The 18,921-nt window shown below is 44.4% G+C and overlaps 1 protein-coding gene across 1 annotated transcript in view; it reads right to left on the reverse strand.

Annotated features, from left to right (window-relative positions):
- Window positions 1–18,921, reverse strand: part of LOC311100511 (pro-neuregulin-3, membrane-bound isoform-like) — a gene marked incomplete at both ends in the record, with an annotated part of 420,377 nt that overhangs the window by 105,928 nt on the left and 295,528 nt on the right. The window contains one exon of the mRNA XM_084141433.1: window positions 3,005–3,078. Within this exon, the coding sequence (XP_083997559.1) occupies window positions 3,005–3,078 (74 nt within the window). The remainder of the gene's footprint in view (window positions 1–3,004; window positions 3,079–18,921) is intronic.

Below are 18,921 nucleotides of genomic sequence, written 5' to 3' on the forward strand. Positions count from 1 at the left end.
TATTAGGAAGAGAGTATGTGTATGATTGAGAGAGACAGTGGGAGTGAAAGAGAGAGATGAGGATATTCCTGACCACAATGTGTATCCTATTTTTTGTTCCACTCCCCTCTCTGTCTCTTCCTCTCTCTCCCTCTCCCTCTTTTCCTCTTGGTCAGTGAACGCAAGGGAAGTGATGTGGAGACTCAAGGTTCAGCAGGAGAAGGCAGGAAGTAAGAGAAGTTAGAGATGTGGAATGAGAAGTAAGGGGAGGGAGGAGAGAGTGGAGGGAGAGAGGAAGAGGAGAGGGAGAGGAGAGTGGAGGGAGTGGAACATGGAGAGGAGGAGGAAGAGGGAGAGGAGGAGGAAGAGGGAGAGGAGGAGGCAGAGGGAGAGGAGGAAGCAGATGGAGGGGAGGAAGCAGAGGGAGAGCACACTTGAGAGGGGAGCCTACGTTTCCATGGAGTGCGTCTGCCCCAAGTCCCACCATTCACCCTTCTACCACACATCCTGGGCCTAAAGTGACAGTGGCAGGGGTTTTGGAGTTGTTTTTAAAAGTATGTTTTCTTTTAGATCTGGTGCTTAAGACCAACCTGTCCGCATCCAATTCACTGAATCGTTGTCAAAGTAGGCTACTATTTCTACATTTTGTGTCATGCCTAGTCTGTACTAAATCTTATTGAGAGAGGTTATCTACATTTTGAAATGGTCTCTGAATAATTGTTTGTATTTTGACATTGTTATAGAAGTAAGAATATTTTTCAATACAATAGCCTACTTTATGTGGGTGCATTTAGATTTTCTTCTCTGGATTTTTTCTCTAAATCTTTCTCGATCTAATACTTTAACTGAATTGTTGTCAAAGTATTATTTTTTACATTTTGTGGCACTTTGTAGGATGGGGCTGTGCTTCAAGAAGTTTCATATCATGTTGTTGCCTAAATCAAAACACTCACGTGACAGTGTGACATGAATTTGTCCTACAAATCTTATAGGGAAATTGTGTACTTTTAAAAATGGTCTCTGAACAGTTGTGTTGTGTATCTTCTCTCTTTATCTGTCTCTATCTAATACTTGTTGCATTCACTGAATTGTTGTCAAAGTAAGCTACTATTTCTACACTTTGTGTCAGGCCTGGTCTGTACTAAATCTTGTTGAGAGAGGTTATCTACTTTTTGAAATGGTCTCTGAATAGTTGTTTGCATTTGTACATTATTACAGAAGTAAGAATCGTTGTCAATGAAATGGCTTACTTTGTCTGGGTTTTAAAATACTTTCTGAATATTGTCCTCTGGTCACATTTTGGATTAAACAATACATATTTATATGTAACTAATATTTATAAGTATTATATATTATACTTGGTACATTTTGAGTGAGTGATGTAGTCAAATGTACTACAATTTAAATACTCTAGGGTCTTTTGTTGTGTTGAGTGTTAATAGTTTTTTGATAGCAAGGGTATTTTACACAGTGGAAGACAAAATGAGTGTTATTCCTATTGACATGAATGTGGTGTCATATTAAAGAAGAGGTTGTGCTCTAAGATAACTTGTAATTGTCATTTGTTCTTTGATTTTGAGCTATGTCTGTTTGTTTGAAATGTGTGAGAAAATGAGCTTAATCTTAAATTCTCATTAATCAGATTCCATTTGTTAGCTTAGTCAGGGCTTAGACTGTTGGGGGTTAAAACCGGTCTGGAATAGTGTGCTTGTATACAGCTTTTTGATACCGTTTTGATACCATTTATACTTTTTTAACTATAACCGTTTAAAATGTGCATAAAAGCTCCATAGGCTTGAATGGGAAGTATTTGGATTTGCCACTGCTCTTGAACCGTTAAAGATACAAACACCAAACCAACACTGACATGTACAGACTGACTCTACTTTAATTATATGTCAAAAGATTGTTGATGCTATTTGTACTTTTTGAACTATAACTGTTTTAAATTTGCATAAAAGCTCCATAGACTTCAAAGTCTAAATTTGGATTCACCACCACTCTTCATCAGTTTTAGCTACAAACACCAACCCAATGTCAAAATGTACAGACTGACTCAACTTAGATTGCTTCAGCACAGCTTTTTTCTACCATTCATACTTCATAAACTATAAAGCTTGTTTTATCCCCATTCATTTCAATGGTGGAATGCAGGCTTCAACATTCTAAACTGAAATTACTGCCACAAAACTTTCAGAATGTTCAAACTGACAATTTTGAGAGCTTAAAAACACATACTATGGCGTGTGATGCTATAGTCCTCACTCTAACCTACTATACTAGCCCAACAACCTACTATAATAACTCCACACCTACAAACCACCCAAAAATAGGTCACTATAACTAACCCATAGCCTGTGAAAACTCTATTACTGCCATGACTACTACTACTAGCATTACAACTGTTGTGACTACCGCTACCACTACTACTACTATTTTACAACAATAAATACTTCAAGACTAGCAAGAACACACATTTACTTCAGGAAATGTCCTTCTAGTTTCTATTGACAATGTTTGTGAAAACTCACTACACTCTCTGTCGAAGGTTTTCAAGGTCTGTACGTAGACATTTGATGACCTTCGATTCCATCTTACAAGACCATTCCCAGAAGTAATAATAAATGTGTTGTCCAACTTCAGGTCGATTTTAAAATAACCTTGTGTGGGAATGCTCTTGCACATTTTTAAGGTAATTGGTCAGGCAGTTATGTTACAATACGGATCTTGAATTCAAACATTCTAAACTGTTTCTATAATGTTTCTGAAGGACTACAAGGGTTGTGAACCATTTCAGAAGGCACTGTATTTATCTTGACCAGGGCCGGTTTCCCAAAAGCATCTTAAGGCTAAGTTCATCGTTAGATCCATAGTAGGAGCATCGTTAAATCTCCGAGCTGTTTCCCAAAACCATTGTTACTAAAGTTGCACAGAAGACAGATAATTTGCACAGAAGACAGATCATTCTCTAATACTCTTTTGTTTTAACTTTTCTTCAGGATCAATAGGAAGACAAGGCACGTACTTGGGTCAGATAAGATGGAGTCAGTCTTGGGTAGGAACTGGTCACAGCGCAGGCCGTGGTAACCGTCTTTACACCTGCAACAGAAAGACAACAGAGGTTGAAATCTGAGGTCTATGGAGGAAAAACACCCTCTCATAGCATACATGTGGGTCGAGTGGGTAGAGTATGTGGAATTGAGTAATTTTGGTCATTGAGCAGACACTCTTATCCAGAGCGACTTACAATCATTGCATTTAACTAAAGTAGGCAAAAAAAAAACTACATATCACGATCATTGCAAGTAAAACCAGAGGCATAGTATGAGAGCAAAATTACAAGATTATGTGATAATACTGTTATTGCATCAAATGGTTGTTTTCTGCAATAGAATAGGGTTCTTAGAACACGCTCATGTGTCTGTGTTGACACTGACAGTAGATTTACGATGCCTTTGGTGATAAAACCTACAGCATGCATTCCATAGAATGAGTTGGTGTTTGTGTATAATGAGGTACCAGGGAGAGATGGCTCGGGTATGGATAATGATGAGAGGAAGTTTGTCTTAGGGGTCAAACTCTGGTTTATGTACAATAAGAACAGTCTTCACGGCGAATGCTATCTGGCTGGGGGATACTCGTTTCTCATATATCAAGTCTCACCTTGTGACCCATTCCACACATCTGTTATTTGTCATGTAGATTAAAAGGGTGTATCTTTGCTATAAAATATATTTGTATTCTTTGTGTCGGGTCTCTCAGCCTCGCTTATTGCCTTATTGATATGTTTTGAATAAAGTAATATCTTGATTGGTGATTGACCCTGTCTGGTGACCGCTCGTTAAGGATACGTGTGGAGCATTAATCCCATGAGCCGCTGGGCAAAGTTCGGGAAACCAACGTTTTTGGGTTCTGATGGAGAGCACATGGAGTGGTGGATGTGAGTACCTAAGAATTTCTAACGTTCTATATGGATTCTGTGAATATATGAAAATATTATTAATTTTATGTGTGTGTAATTGATTACATTTTTTGGTAATTTAGCAGACGCTCTTATCCAGAGCGACTTACAGTTAGTGAGTGCATACATTTTTCATACTGGCCCCCCGTTTGAATCGAACCCACAACCCTGGTGTTGCAAACACCATGCTCTACCAACTGAGCTACACAGGATTTGATAAAGTATTTATTGGAATAATATTCATATACAGTGAGGGAAAAAAGTATTTGATCCCCTGCTGATTTTGTTCATTTGCCCACTTACAAAGAAATGATCAGTCTATAATTTTAATGGTACGTTTATTTGAACAGTGAGAGACAGAATACCAACAGAAAAATCCAGAAAAACGCATGTCAAAAATGTTATGAATTGATTTGCATTTTAATGAGGGAAATAAGTATTTGACCCCTCTGCAAAGCATGACTTAGTACTTGGTGGCAAAACCCTTGTTGGCAATCACAGAGGTCAGACGTTTCTTGTAGTTGGCCACCAGGTTTGCACACATCTCAGGAGGGATTTTGTTCCATTTTGTTCCATCTTCTCCTAGTCATTAAGGTTTCGAGGCTGACGTTTGGCAACTCCAACCTTCAGCTCCCTCCACAGATTTTCTATGGGATTAAGGTCTGGAGACTGGCTAGGCCACTCCAGGACCTTAATGTGCTTCTTCTTGAGCCACTCCTTTGTTGCCTTGGCCGTGTGTTTTGGGTCATTGTCATGCTGGAATACCCATCCACGACCCATTTTCAATGCCCTGGCTGAGGTAAGGAGGTTCTCACCCAAGATTTGACGTTACATGGCCCCGTCCATCGTCCCTTTGATGCGGTGAAGTTGTCCTGTCACCTTAGCAGAAGAACACCCCCAAAGCATAATGTTTCCACCTCCATGTTTGACGGTGGGGATGGTGTTCTTGGGGTCATAGGCAGCATTCCTCCTCCTCCAAACACGGCGAGTTGAGTTGATGCCAAAGAGCTCCATTTTGGTCTCATCTGACCACAACACTTTCACCCAGTTCTCCTCTGAATCATTCAGATGTTCATTGGCAAACTTCAGACGGGCCTGTATATGTGCTTTCTTGAGCAAGGGAACCTTGCAGGCGCTGCAGGATTTCAGTCCTTCACGGCGTAGTGTGTTACCAATTGTTTTCTTAGTGACTATGGTCCCAGCTGCCTTGAGATCATGACAAGATCCTCCCATGTAGTTCTGGGCTGATTCCTCACCGTTCTCATGATCATTGCAACTCCACGAGGTGAGATCTTGCATGGAGCCCCAGGCCGAGGGAGATTGACAGTTCTTTTGTATTTCTTCCATTTGCGAATAATCGCACCAACTGTTGTCACCTTCTCACCAAGCTGCTTGGCGATGGTCTTGTAGCCCATTCCAGCCTTGCGTAGGTCTACAATCTTGTCCCTGACATCCTTGGAGAGCTCTTTGGTCTTGGCCATGGTGGAGAGTTTGGAATCTGATTGATTGATTGCTTCTGTGGACAGGTGTCTTTTATACAGGTAACAAGCTGAGATTAGGAGCACTCCCTTTAAGAGTGTGCTCCTAATCTCAGCTCGTTACCTGTATAAAAGACACCTGGGAGCCAGAAATATTTCTGATTGAGAGGGGGTCAAATAACTATTTCCCTCATTAAAATGCAAATCAATTTATAACATTTTTGAAATGCGTTTTTCTGGATTTTTTTGTTGTTATTCTGTCTCTCAATGTTCAAATAAACCTACCATAAAAATTATAGACTGATCATTTCTTTGTCGGTGGGCAAACGTACAAAATCAGCAGGGGATCAAATACTTTTTTCGCTCACTGTATCTTACTTTAGTCTGCAAATGCAATGATAGATGCATGCAATGATGTATCATAAAGGTGAATCTTTGGGTGAAAAAATAGCTCCCCAAACTTGAAACCCACGCCCCGTCTATAATGTTGTGTATTTCATTATTGTTTAATGTCAGATTCGGACAGTCGGCCTGTTTTGTCAGCTTTGTTGTTGTAAGTGGTTGCGTAGTTGCGCTGCCTACACAGCAATAATATAACAGGCATATCTGCAAAGGGAAATTTGTCGTGTTTCTTGGTCACAATTTTCCCCTTAAATCTGTTGGAGTATTTTTGCTGTAAAATGTTGGCCCAGTCATTTTTACTTAGCGTCACGGATTCTGCCGGGGCTGCTCCTCCTCCTTGCTCGGGCAGGCTTTGGCGTTCGCCGTCCCCGGAGTACTAGCTGCCACCGTTAGATGTTTCGTTGTTTGATTGCTTCTGTCTGTCTATTGCACCTGTGTCCGTTTGTGTCTGATTATGTGTCCTATAAGTTGCCTGTCTTGTGTTGGTTAGTTTGTGTGTTGTTATTCGCCTGTCCGTTAGTGCTGCGTGTTTTCTCTGTTTGTTGTTTTGTAGTTTACGCACAGTTTGCGTAATCGCTCGCCTCTGTTTTATGTTGAGGCCGTTGATTGTATTTTGCCTTGTGTTGCACTAGTAAACTTTGTTGGACTAAGCTTCGGTGTCCTGCGCCTGACTCCCACACCACATTAACCTCAGCCCTTGACAGAACAACACACCATATGGAGTCAGCAGGAGCAGCGGCGGCACCCAAGTCGCTGGAGGATCGGATCAGCGACCAAGACACCATGATCCGGCAACTTGGGGCCGCCATGAACGAGGTGTCCAACACCCTGCGCCGGTTGGTTACGGGAGAGGTGCCCACGCCTTCGCACACCTTACCATCACCATCGGCCAGTCCTCCTCTCCCAGCACCGGAACCCAGTGGCATTCGGCCCTCTGTTGCATGGCAACAGAGGGCTCTTATGGAGTGGTCTGCCCAGTGTGTAGGGAGATGTCTAGGTGTTTCCTTAGGGGCGACCTCGGTGGAGAGTCCGAACCAAGTGCCCGCAATGCGCATTCCCCCTGAATATGAGGATTTAGCACTTGTGTTCAGCAAAACTAGGGCAACACGGCTACCACCTCATAGACAGGGGGATTGTGCGATAGATCTCCAAACAGGAGCGGCACTTCCGCGGAGCCGTGTGTATCCCCTGTCTCAAGAGGAGACAGCGGCTATGGAGACTTACATAGCCGAGTCCTTGGCACAGGGATACATACGGTCCTCCACTTCCCCGGTTTCCTCGAGTTTCTTCTTTGTGAAGAAGAAGGACGGGGGTTTGCGCCCATGTATTGATCACGATTAAGTACAGTTACCCTCTTCCTCTGATTGCGACTATGACGGAGTCATTACGCGGAGCGCGGTTCTTCACAAAGTTGGATCTCAGGAGCGCGTACAATCTGGTGCGCATTAGGGAGGGGGATGAATGGAAAACAGCATTTAGCACCACCTCGGGTCATTACGAGTATCTCGTCATGCCATACGGGTTAATGAATGCTCCTTCAGTCTTCCAATCCTTTGTTGACGAGATTTTCCGGGACATGCATGGGCAGGGTGTGGTTGTATACATCGACGACATCCTAGTGTACTCTTCTACACGAGCCGAGCATGTAGCCCTGGTGCGCCGAGTGTTGAGGAGGCTGTTGGAGCATGACTTGTATGTCAAGGCAGAGAAATGCTTGTTCTTCCAGGAGTCCGTCTCCTTTTTGGGTTATCGGTTGTCCGCGTCTGGTGTGAAGATAGAGGTTGACCGTGTGTCGGCCGTGCGTAATTGGCAAACTCCAACCACTGTAAAAGAGGTGCAGCAGTTTTTGGGTTTTGCTAATTACTACCGGAGGTTTATCCGGGGCTTTGGACAGGTGGCAGCTCCCATTACGTCCCTGCTAAAGGGGGGTCCGGTGCGTTTGCAGTGGTCAGCTGAGGCGGACAGGGCATTTGTTAAACTGAAGAACCTGTTCACTTCGGCTCCGGTGCTGGCGCATCCGGACCCCGCTTTACCATTCCAAGTTGAGGTAGACGCGTCCGAGGCTGGTATTGGGGCAGTCCTGTCGCAACGGTCCGGCACGCCACCTAAACTCCGCCCCTGTGCGTTCTATTCTAAGAAGCTCAGCTCGGCGGAGCGTAATTATGACGTAGGAGACAGGGAGCTGTTAGCTGTAGTCCAGGCCCTAAAGGTGTGGAGGCATTGGCTTGAGGGGGCTCAACACCCTTTCCTCATTCTGACTGACCACCGTAATCTGGAGTACATCCGGGCAGCTAGGAGATTGAACCCTCGTCAGGCTAGGTGGAACATGTTCCTGACCCGGTTTGTTTTTAAGATCACATACATCCCAGGGTCCCAGAACGGTAAGGCAGACGCCCTGTCCCGGCGGTATGACACAGAGGAGAGGTCCTTTGAGCCTACTCCCATACTGCCGGAGTCTTGTCTGGTGGCTCCGGTGGTGTGGGAGGTCGATGCGGAGATCGAGCGGGCACTGCGTACCGACCCTACTCCCCCAGAGTGTCCGGTGGGGCGGACGTACGTTCCGCTCGAGGTTCGTGACCGCCTTATTTATTGGGCTCATACATCACCCTCCTCTGGACATCCAGGTATTGGCCGGACAGTGCACTGCCTTAGCGTGAAATACTGGTGGCCAACGTTAGCTAGGGATGTGAGGGTTTATGTCTCCTCCTGCTCGGTGTGCGCCCAGTGTAAGGCGCCTAGACATTTGCCCAGGGGAAAGTTACATCCCCTGCCCGTTCCACAACGACCATGGTCCCACCTCTCGGTGGATTTTGTGACAGACCTTCCCCCCTCCCAGGGGAATACCACTATTTTGGTCGTTGTGGATCGGTTTTCCAAGGCCTGTCGTCTCCTCCCAATGCCGGGTCTCCCTACTGCCTTACAGACCGCTGAGGCCCTATTTACCCACGTTTTCCGGCACTATGGGGTGCCCGAGGATATAGTGTCTGACCGAGGTCCCCAGTTCACCTCCAGAGTCTGGGGGGCGTTCATGGAGCGCTTGGGTGTCTCGGTGAGCCTTACCTCGGGTTACCACCCAGAGAGCAATGGGCAGGTAGAACGAGTCAACCAGGATGTGGGTAGGTTTCTGAGGTCCTATTGCCAGGGCCGGCCGGAGGAGTGGTCAAGGTATATCCCCTGGGCAGAGATGGCACAGAACACTCTCCGCCACTCCTCCACTAATCTAACCCCTTTCCAGTGTGTGTTGGGGTATCAGCCGGTTCTGGCACCATGGCACGAGAGCCAGATCGAGGCCCCTGCGGTGGACGAATGGATTCGGCGCTCGGAGGAGACGTGGAACGCTGCTCATGTCCATCTGCAGAGGGCCATCCGTCGACAGAAGGCGAGTGCCGATCGCCACCGCAGTGAGGGTCCGGTGTACGCCCCGGGAGATCGAGTCTGGCTCTCGACTCGAAACCTGCCCCTCCGCCTGCCCTGCCGGAAGCTGGGTCGGCGGTTTGTGGGGCCTTTTAAAGTCCTGAGGAGATTGAACGAGGTGTGTTACAGGTTACAACTGTCTATTGATTATAAGAATATTAACCCCTCGTTCCATGTGTCTCTTCTCAGGCCGGTGGTAACTGGTCCACTCCAGGAAGGTGAGATAGGAGAGACCCCTCCGCCCCCTCTGGACATCGAGGGAGCTCCGGCGTACGCGGTCAGGACCATCTTGGACTCGAGACGTCGGACGGGGGGTCTCCAGTATCTCGTGGAGTGGGAGGGGTACGTTCCGGAGGAACGGTGCTGGGTGCCTAGGAGGGATATCCTAGATCCATCTCTCCTGACTGAGTTCCACCGTGGTCATCCCACGCACCCTCCTGGTCGTCCCCGAGGCCGGGGTCGGCGCACGGCTGGAGCCGCGCGTCAAGGGGGGGGGGTACTGTCACGGATTCTGCCGGGGCTGCTCCTCCTCCTTGCTCGGGCAGGCTTCGGCGTTCGCCGTCCCCGGAGTACTAGCTGCCACCGTTAGATGTTTCGTTGTTTGATTGCTTCTGTCTGTCTATTGCACCTGTGTCCGTTTGTGTCTGATTATGTGTCCTATAAGTTGCCTGTCTTGTGTTGGTTAGTTTGTGTGTTGTTATTCGCCTGTCCGTTAGTGCTGCGTGTTTTCTCTGTTTGTTGTTTTGTAGTTTACGCACAGTTTGCGTAATCGCTCGCCTCTGTTTTATGTTGAGGCCGTTGATTGTATTTTGCCTTGTGTTGCACTAGTAAACTTTGTTGGACTAAGCTTCGGTGTCCTGCGCCTGACTCCCACACCACATTAACCTCAGCCCTTGACAGTTAGGCCCAGCCACACTGCAATTTCTGCCTACGCCACTAAATTGAACATTCTTGAAAACTAGCCACTATCTGACAAATCAGTGCTATAAATGGTGGAAGAGAAGACAAGTGCAAGTACAAGTGTATGTATATCGCATCTTCAGCACAAAGGAAACAAAGGAGAGAAGAAGAGAAATTAGACATTTGAGAGGATTCAAATGAGGTGGAAAAAGATTCTTAGACTGGAAGGAGGACAAGAATGCTAAGGAGGAGGGGAAGAAAGAGAGACAAAAGAGGAGAAGAGGGCAGTTTTGGCCCATCCTAAGCAGTGCCTGCAACCCCACTGATAGCACAGTCCTGACAGTAATGTCATGTCCCAGTGGAGGCATTGGAAGGACTGGGATGGAAAGCACTTAACTCTCTCTCTCTCTCTTCCAGACCTGGGTTCAAACAGCATTCATTTTTATTTCAAGTGCTCAATCAAGCGCTTAAAGTATTTGAAAGAGAACAAATAATATTTGAACCCAGGTCTGCTGGCTTCGAAAAGTTAGATCTGCGAGATACACTTTAGTAGACACTGGACTTCACATGATTCAGTTTTGTGAGATTTTAGGTTTTCCTCAAGAAATGTGCCCACACAGACGTTTCGGTTCTATGCCTCCCCTGAGCGTGTGTCAAATAAATCTACTTAAACTCAATGACATGAATTCTGGCAATTTTTTACACATTCATATTTCTTTCCAACCGTTTGCCCTAAGCACCCGTATGATGGCCTAAAGGCTTTCCAAATGAAGAGTTTAGCAGTACTGCAACGCATTCAGTTTTGTAGATTAATTTGTTATTTTCCCAGAGCGACATCCCCATGCTAACACACACACAGAGAGGTTTCAGTTTTGTACCTTCCTCAGCTTGTGTCAAATAAATCTACAGAACTGGATGACGTGTTGGCTGCCCTTTTCTCCCCATACATTTATATTTCGGGATTAGCCTTTAGCTTAGCATAAGCACCCATATGTTCTGTAGACTTAGTTGAGTGTGCTCTGTCTCTGTTCCATTCTCATCCTCAAGAGCAGCAGACACAGTTTGTGTTAGCAGTCATTGAGGTGGTCCAACTTCACCACCAACTCCAAAGGCTTAGCCACACTTCGAGCATTTTCCTCGAACTTAACTATTTGTTTGAAATTCATGGCAACGGGTGTTTGACATTTCTGCATCTTTTCCATCATGTTTGTATGTTTGTAAGTTCCACAAAATGGAAAACAGTTGGATGCAAGTATAGTGTGTCAGTCAAACAGACACCCAATCACGTCATGCTGTAATATTTGTTCCAGTTTTATTTAATTTGTACTGAAAGGAAAGGTACACTTGATAGGTGGCCAATTGTGCTCTTGTTGGCTTGGGTCGAGCTCAGCCATATACACAGTCGCTACATACTACAGACCCAGCCAGAATGAGAGTGAGCAACGTTAGAAAGCGGATCACAGCAAAGTTGGAGATTAGTTTAAATGAGTGCTGTAAGACTGAAATGGAATTTAATGGGGCCTGATGTTTATTTATTTCTAGTCTTGTTTTGACAGGTAATCTTCCAACCTCAGTGATCTGCCTGCTTCTGAGATGGGAACTGGGGTTCCAATGACTCAGTAGGTTAGATCATGTAGATGGGCCACACTGGTACAGTAGCCAGCTACTCTTAAAAGCAGGGAAATAGACCTTCTAACTACTCCAAAGCTGGGTGGTTGGTCATTTATAGTCTTACAAAGCTATACATAGTAATCTACACTGAGTGTAGAAAACATTAAGGACACCTTCCTAAAATTGAGTTGCCCCCAGAACAGCTCAATTCATCAGGGCATGGATTCTACAAGGTGTCGAAAGCGTTCCACAGGGATGCATGCCCATGTTGACTCCAATGCTTCCCACAGTTGTGTCAAGTTGGCTGGAGGACCATTCTTGATACACATGGGAAACTGCTGAGTGAGAACAACCCAGCAGCATTGCAGATCTTCACACAAACAGGTGCACCTGGCATCTACTACCATACCCTGTTTACATTTACATTTTAGTCATTTAGCAGACGCTCTTATCCAGAGCGACTTACAGTTAGTGAGTGCATACATTATTTTTTATATTTTTCATACTGGCCCCCCATGGGAAACGAACCCACAACCCTGGCGTTGCAAACGCCATGCTCTACCAACTGAGCTACATTCCCCCCTGTTCAAAGGCACTTAAATATTTTGTCTTGGCCATTCACCCTCTGAATGGCACACATACACAATCCATGTCTCAATTGTCTCTAGGCTTAAAAATCCTTATTTAACCTGTCTCCTCCCCTTCACCTACACTGATTGAAGTGGATTTAACAAGTGACATCAATAAGGGATCATAGCTTTCACCTGGATTCACCTGGTCAGTCTATGTCATGGAAAACGCAGGTGTCCTAAATGTTTTGTACACTTTTTTATTTTTATACATTTGTTAATTTTACTGATAATCACAAGAAACGAGATTCTATCCTCTTCCTCATTTCCATTGTCACATAGAGATGTATAGCGATTGCAACGTTGTATCTGTCTCAATGGCACTGACCGTGCACTCACAGACACCATAATGGGACAGATGTGTTTTTACTACATGGCTGCTGAGTCCAAAGAAAGTGTTTGTCCACGTGAATGCAAATGTGAAAGGGCATTTCAGTTGGTATGAACCTGCCTGGTATGAAAAATACCTTCTACAGTATACTAAGAAATCATGTGGATATAATGGGCACTTTCTGGTAGTTAATTCAAATAATTAAATGTATACCAACATATGCTATTTGTACTATATATTACTAATACTAAACTTAGTGAATTTCAGTGAAAGACACCAAAAAGGGATGATTTAAGTAAACACCAAATTAGCGGACTGTATAAGGTGTTACCCAGATTGCTTTGTTTACAAGCATAAAGCATGCCATCATTGCATCAGGAGGCATGAGAGAGTATTTGTGCCTCACATTTTCCTGTTTCTAGTCACACCGTCCTAGCCTCCCTGTGCTGAAATGCCTCATTAACATGCTGAGTCACAACTCACTGGAAGAATGTCTGTCTGGCTATCTATTTACAGTATCGCCACCCTCTTTTGGTTTGTCTATACCTCTATTTCTCCCCCGCACTCTCTTTCGCTGTGAAACAGGCTCAGACATCCTTCAATGAGATGCAAACAATGCTTTGTAGACAAATTAGTTTGTGCGAATGTGCGAGTTGAATGTGTGCTTGAATACAATAAAGGATGAGTATGATGATGACTGTGAGTGTGAGTGTGTGTGAGAGAGAGGGAGAGAGTGAGCTCCGGGGTGGGTGTGCGCGCATGCGCATCCTTTGGTGTGTTTGAAAGACAATATAAATCACACAGAGTCCATTTCCCATGTGTTGGAGCTGTAGCTCTACCTTTCTAAAGTGCTTACCACCACATGCTAGAGTCGGGAAGAAATATACCTCTGTGTCTGGGCATGGGAAGCAGGGGTGGGGAATACTGCCACCTAGCTTGTTAATTAACAACTGAGTAAAAATAATGAAAGTACTGAAGAGCTCAGTGACTTTCAACATGGCACCGTCATAGGATGCCACCTTTCCAACAAGTCAGTTCGTCAAATGTCTGCCCTGCTAGAGCTGCCCCAGTCAACTGTACGTGCTGTTATTGTGAAGTGGAAACATCTAGGAGCAACAACGGCTCAGCCAAGAAGTGGTAGGCCACACAAGCTCACAGAACTGGACTGCCAAGTGCTGAAGCGCGTAATAATTGTCTGTCCTCAGTTGCAACACTAACTACAGAGTTCCAAACTGCCTCTGGAAGCAACGTCAGCACAATAACTGTTTGTCGAGAGCTTCATGAAATGGGTTTCCATGGCCGAGCAGCTGCACACAAGCCTAAGATCACCATGCGCAAGATTCGGCTGGAGTGGTGTAAAGCTCGCTGCCATTGGACTCTGGAGCAGTGAAAACACGTTCTCTGTTGTGATGAATCATGCTTCACCATCTGGCAGTCCGACGGAAGGATCTGGATTTGGCAGATGCCAGGAGAACGCTACCTACCCGAATGCATAGTGCCAACTGTAATGTTTGGTGGAGGAGGAATAATGGTCTGGGGCTGTTTTTCATGGTTCGGGCTAGGCACCTTAGTTCCAGTGAAGGGACATTTTAACGCTACAGCATACAGTGACATTCTAGACGATTCTGTGCTTCCAACTTTGTGGCAACAGTTTGGGGAAGGATCTTTCCTGTTTCAGCATGACAATGCCCCCGTGCGCAAAGCGAGGTCTATACAGAAATGGTTTGACAATGCCCCCGTGCGCAAAGCGAGGTCTATACAGAAATGGTTTGTCATGATTGGTGTGTAAGAACTTGACTGGCCTGCACAGAGCCCTGACCTCAACCCCATTGAACACCTTTTGGATTAATTGGAATGCCGACTGCGAGCCAGGCCCAATCGCCCAACATCAGTGCTCGACCTCAAAAATGCTCTTGTGGCTGAATGGAAGCAAGTCCCCGCAGCAATGTTCCAACATCTAGTGGAAAGCCTTCCCAGAAGAGTGGAGGCTCTTATAGCAGCAAAGAGGGGACCAACTCCATATTAATGCCCATGATTTTGGAATGAGATGTTAGACGAGCAGCATCAGTTTTTACTGTTCTAATTACGTTGGTAAACAGTTTATAATAGCAATAAGACACCTCGGGGGTTTGTTGTATATGGCCAATATACCACGGCTAATGGCAGTATCCAGGCATCGTGCGTGAGAATAGCCCTTAGCCAAGGTATATTGGCCATATACCACACCCCCCCCCCCGGGCCTTATTGCTTAAAAATGAGATAGGAGGAGAAATATACTCCCTAGGCACTGATATATGACCAGTTTACCCTCCCCCTAATCCCAATCTTAACCAATAACCACTAGGGGGAAAGAAACTCAAAACGGACCGTAGTTCTGTGTATAAGGGGGGTATTTAATCCTACTCACTGGCTTCACTGGCGTACCGGACACCCCCGCAGCTTCCACAAGGCAGTGGGGCCCACAAGCTCTGGGTGCCCATGTGCCTGTCATCGATGTCCATTTTTTTTTATTGAATAAGTCATTTTGACAGTAACCCTCCAAAAAGTCATTCAGAAACCTTTTTAATTTCCATATGTACTAGGAAACTAAGTGCTTCAGGAATGTGACCGAAAAAGGGCCTCAGGCCTTGAAAAATAAAACATTTAACTGACTGAAAGTAAGGGGATATCGGTAAATAAATGCTGTGGTCAAAAGCGCATATCAGACTGAGAGCCTAATGCTTCTTCGGTAGTTCTTTATGAGTTTTAGTTAAGAAAACAATCTCACTGCAGAAGTGACAGTTACAGGGTAAAAACAGCTTGATTGCGGTGGCAACATAAGGGAAACTGGGCAGAAGAGAGTGGTGCTACAAATACAGCAGTTCTACAACATATTTTATTGAGCCTCTCATACTCCTTAATTGCCGGCCTCAACACGTTACGGAAAGAGATTAACTGTATAGGAAGCTCTGGGGATACTGGACAGCCAATAAATTGGCAGATGAAAACAGATTATCATCTTTAGCAGACAATAGTTGTTGAGGGCTTGAACAAAAAAAGTGGTTTTCTACTGGTGAACTGGAAATTGAGTTGTGTGGTTGCAATATCAACAGTCCCTTATCTCTGGTATATCTTGGCATGCATCATTCAAAACTAAGTTTAAATTGTGTGCAGCGTAACAGACAAATAAGGCACATTGTCTCAGGAAAGTCTGGGTTGCCAATACTCAGTAGAGAAAACAGTTGGGCCGCAACCTGGACCTACAGGCCGTGGTGAAAACATTTGCACACAAAAATGCAAGGCGATGTAGTCAGATACTGTAGATACTATAGGCCTCTATGTAGAAAAAAGAGAGCGACAAGCACAGACGCAGAGAGACTTTTTTCTAAGAGAAAGAAAGAGAAAAAGAGACACAGCAAAGAGGACTTCAGGAGACCTTTAATTTGATGTAATTTACCTTGAATATTGCAGCCCATTGTGTAGGCTATTTGCCAGACACAACACGATGACTTAAACAATAAAGTGGCTGAATTCATCCTCAAGCCGACTTCTCTTTTCCTCATTGTTAGGTTATTTGATGTGTAATTTCTATAAAAGGTTTAAAAATAGCAGCTAAATAGCAGCTTAATACGGTATATATTAGGAATGAAACGATACCTAGTAAGCTAGTGTTTAGGGTGGACTGACTGTATTATTTGGCGTTAATAGACTGACTGGTTTTACGTATTTATGTTGTTTTTCGAAAGCACAGATCGCTTTATATATCTTTTCAAAGAAACTACCGGTAGTTATAAAATTTGGCGTCATACTGCTTTGCTTCCCATAACTCCAATCTCCTCGTGCACCGGGTATTCAGCCAATCAGCGGCCGCTGGCTCTGTCCCAAATGGCACACTATTCCCTATGCCCTCGTCAAAAGTAGTGCACTATATTGAGAATAGGGTGCCATTTGGGATGCATCCCCAGTCTTCTTCGTTATTGCCATACGTACATACATATTCATACAGTATGTGGTTACTAAAGCAGTGCGCAGAGGGAGAGGGAGGGAGAGCGCCGGGCAAGCCGAGCATGATTTATGTTTGGAGTGACTTTGATGGACGGCCCTGCGTGGACTGTTTACATGAGAGAGGGATGGTGATAGCGAGGCTGTACTGGCAGTATCAATGCCCGAAACTCAAACGAAGAGGGGTTCTTTGAGGTATTTTAATAGGGGTTCTTTGAGTTATATGCTGCTTCCCAATAACCTGTCCTTCTTCCCTAAAGTGTGCACTTGTTCACTTCCCTTCATGGATTTAAAGGAAGGGGCCGGTATAAGAAACCGAGTGGAGACTCTGTCTAGCCCATGTTTACACTCCAATCCAATGCTTTTAAAGGTCCTGAAACAGTCAAAATCATGTTTTTCATCAAATTGGATGATATTTGGATGAAACCAGATCAAAGTAGGACTACCAAAGTATGAAAAATTACTGTTGCTTCTACATTGATAAAGTTTGATCATAAAGTTACTGGTCCCCTCCCCCATGTCAAACATTGTGCGGATTCAATTATGCTAAGCCGCGGGGCACTGGTCTATGGCCCGTAACATGTACGGGCAAAAGCCAGTGTGGGAGGAGAGCCTTTCTCAAATCAAACAGTAATCTGTGCCGCTCGGTCATGTTGTCAACAAGGCAGCATGGTGCATCGTCCAGAACAATGGGCGAGTTTGTTTGCACATTTTAGACCACTCCGTTGGTGCTTAAGTGAAATATCCACCCACCCGGGGCACCAGGCCATGCGAAATGAACTTGCCCATACAAAATCTATTTTCCATTGTTAGAAATTTCAAACTAGTTTTCATTCGGAAGGGAGGTAAAGCAATCACTTTTGTATGTGAAAACACAGAATCCTACTCATCACTCCATGTGCTGATTATCTCACTTTTGTTTTCAGCTGACTTCGCCGTGGATTTTGAATGGGGCACCTGGCTCACGCCCGGGAGGCAGCCCGGTTCCAAAACTAAAGCAATCAGCTTTCACCCGTTGCAAAACACACCTACCCGGGTGCCTGGGCCAGATTAATCGAATCCCCTCACTTGGATTCAGAAGGCAGGATTATTTCGGGCTTTTTGTAACATCACAAAAATCGTAATTTTAATACACCAATGGTAACGTCTTATTCTCTTGATAATCTTAATGCAACACTACTTAATGCGTCCATGTTCTTGACATAGGCGTTTTCAAAGAACCGTCAGTCAGAGATAGGAAGTATTTCTGTTACATGTATTTGATATACAGTACCAGTCAAATGTTTGGACACACCTACACATTCCCGTGTTTTTCTTTATTTTTACTATTTTTTACATTGTAGAATAATAGTGAAGACATCAAAACTATGAAATAACACATACGCAATCATGTAGTAACCAAAAAAGTGTTAAACAAATCCAAATATATTTTATATTTGAGATTGTTCAAAGTAGCCACCCTTTGCCTTGATGACAGCTTTGCACACTCTTGGCAGTCTCTCAATCAGGTTGTATTTTCAAAAATACAATATTTTTTTTTATAGCGGTTCACCAATTTGTGGCCCCCTTTCACCCTGCATTGGTATCAGAAGTCTAATGGTATTATGGTGTGATGATCGTCTGCTAAATTAACTAAATATGTGTATGTAAAAATTGACAATTGCAAAGCATGCTGAGTATTATTCTAATGAGCTCCACCCCAAAACAAAGATTTGTCTAGAATGTAACAGCTTTTGTAAAAATGTACTTTTCGTAGCAGGTTTAGGAGAATTTACACAGCAGGTTAGGAGAATTAGGTTAAGCTGTATCCCATCTAGACATGACCCTGAAACAAGGCCAATAATAATACCCAGTGTGCTTTGCAGTTTTGGCATGTTTATTTTCACATATACATTTACATTTTGGTCATTTAGCAGTCAGTGCATTCAACTAAGGTAGATAAGCAACACATATCTGTCACGATCGTTAAGGAACGAGAAGGACCAAGGCGCAGCATGATAAGCATACATGTTTATTTAACGAATAAACACCACGACAAAACAACAAACGAAACGTGAAGTCCTAGGTAGCATACACACAACAAGATCCCACAACCCACTAGTGCCAACAGGCTACCTAAGTATGGTACCCAATCAGAGACAACGAGCTACAGCTGCCTCTGATTGGGAACCACCCTGGCCAACATAGATCTAAACGATCTAGAAACGAAACATAGAAAACATAACATAGAAACTA

This window comes from Coregonus lavaretus (assembly GCF_964263955.1).
Source record: "Coregonus lavaretus genome assembly, chromosome: 25".
In the NCBI taxonomy this organism is placed as follows: domain Eukaryota; kingdom Metazoa; phylum Chordata; class Actinopteri; order Salmoniformes; family Salmonidae; genus Coregonus; species Coregonus lavaretus.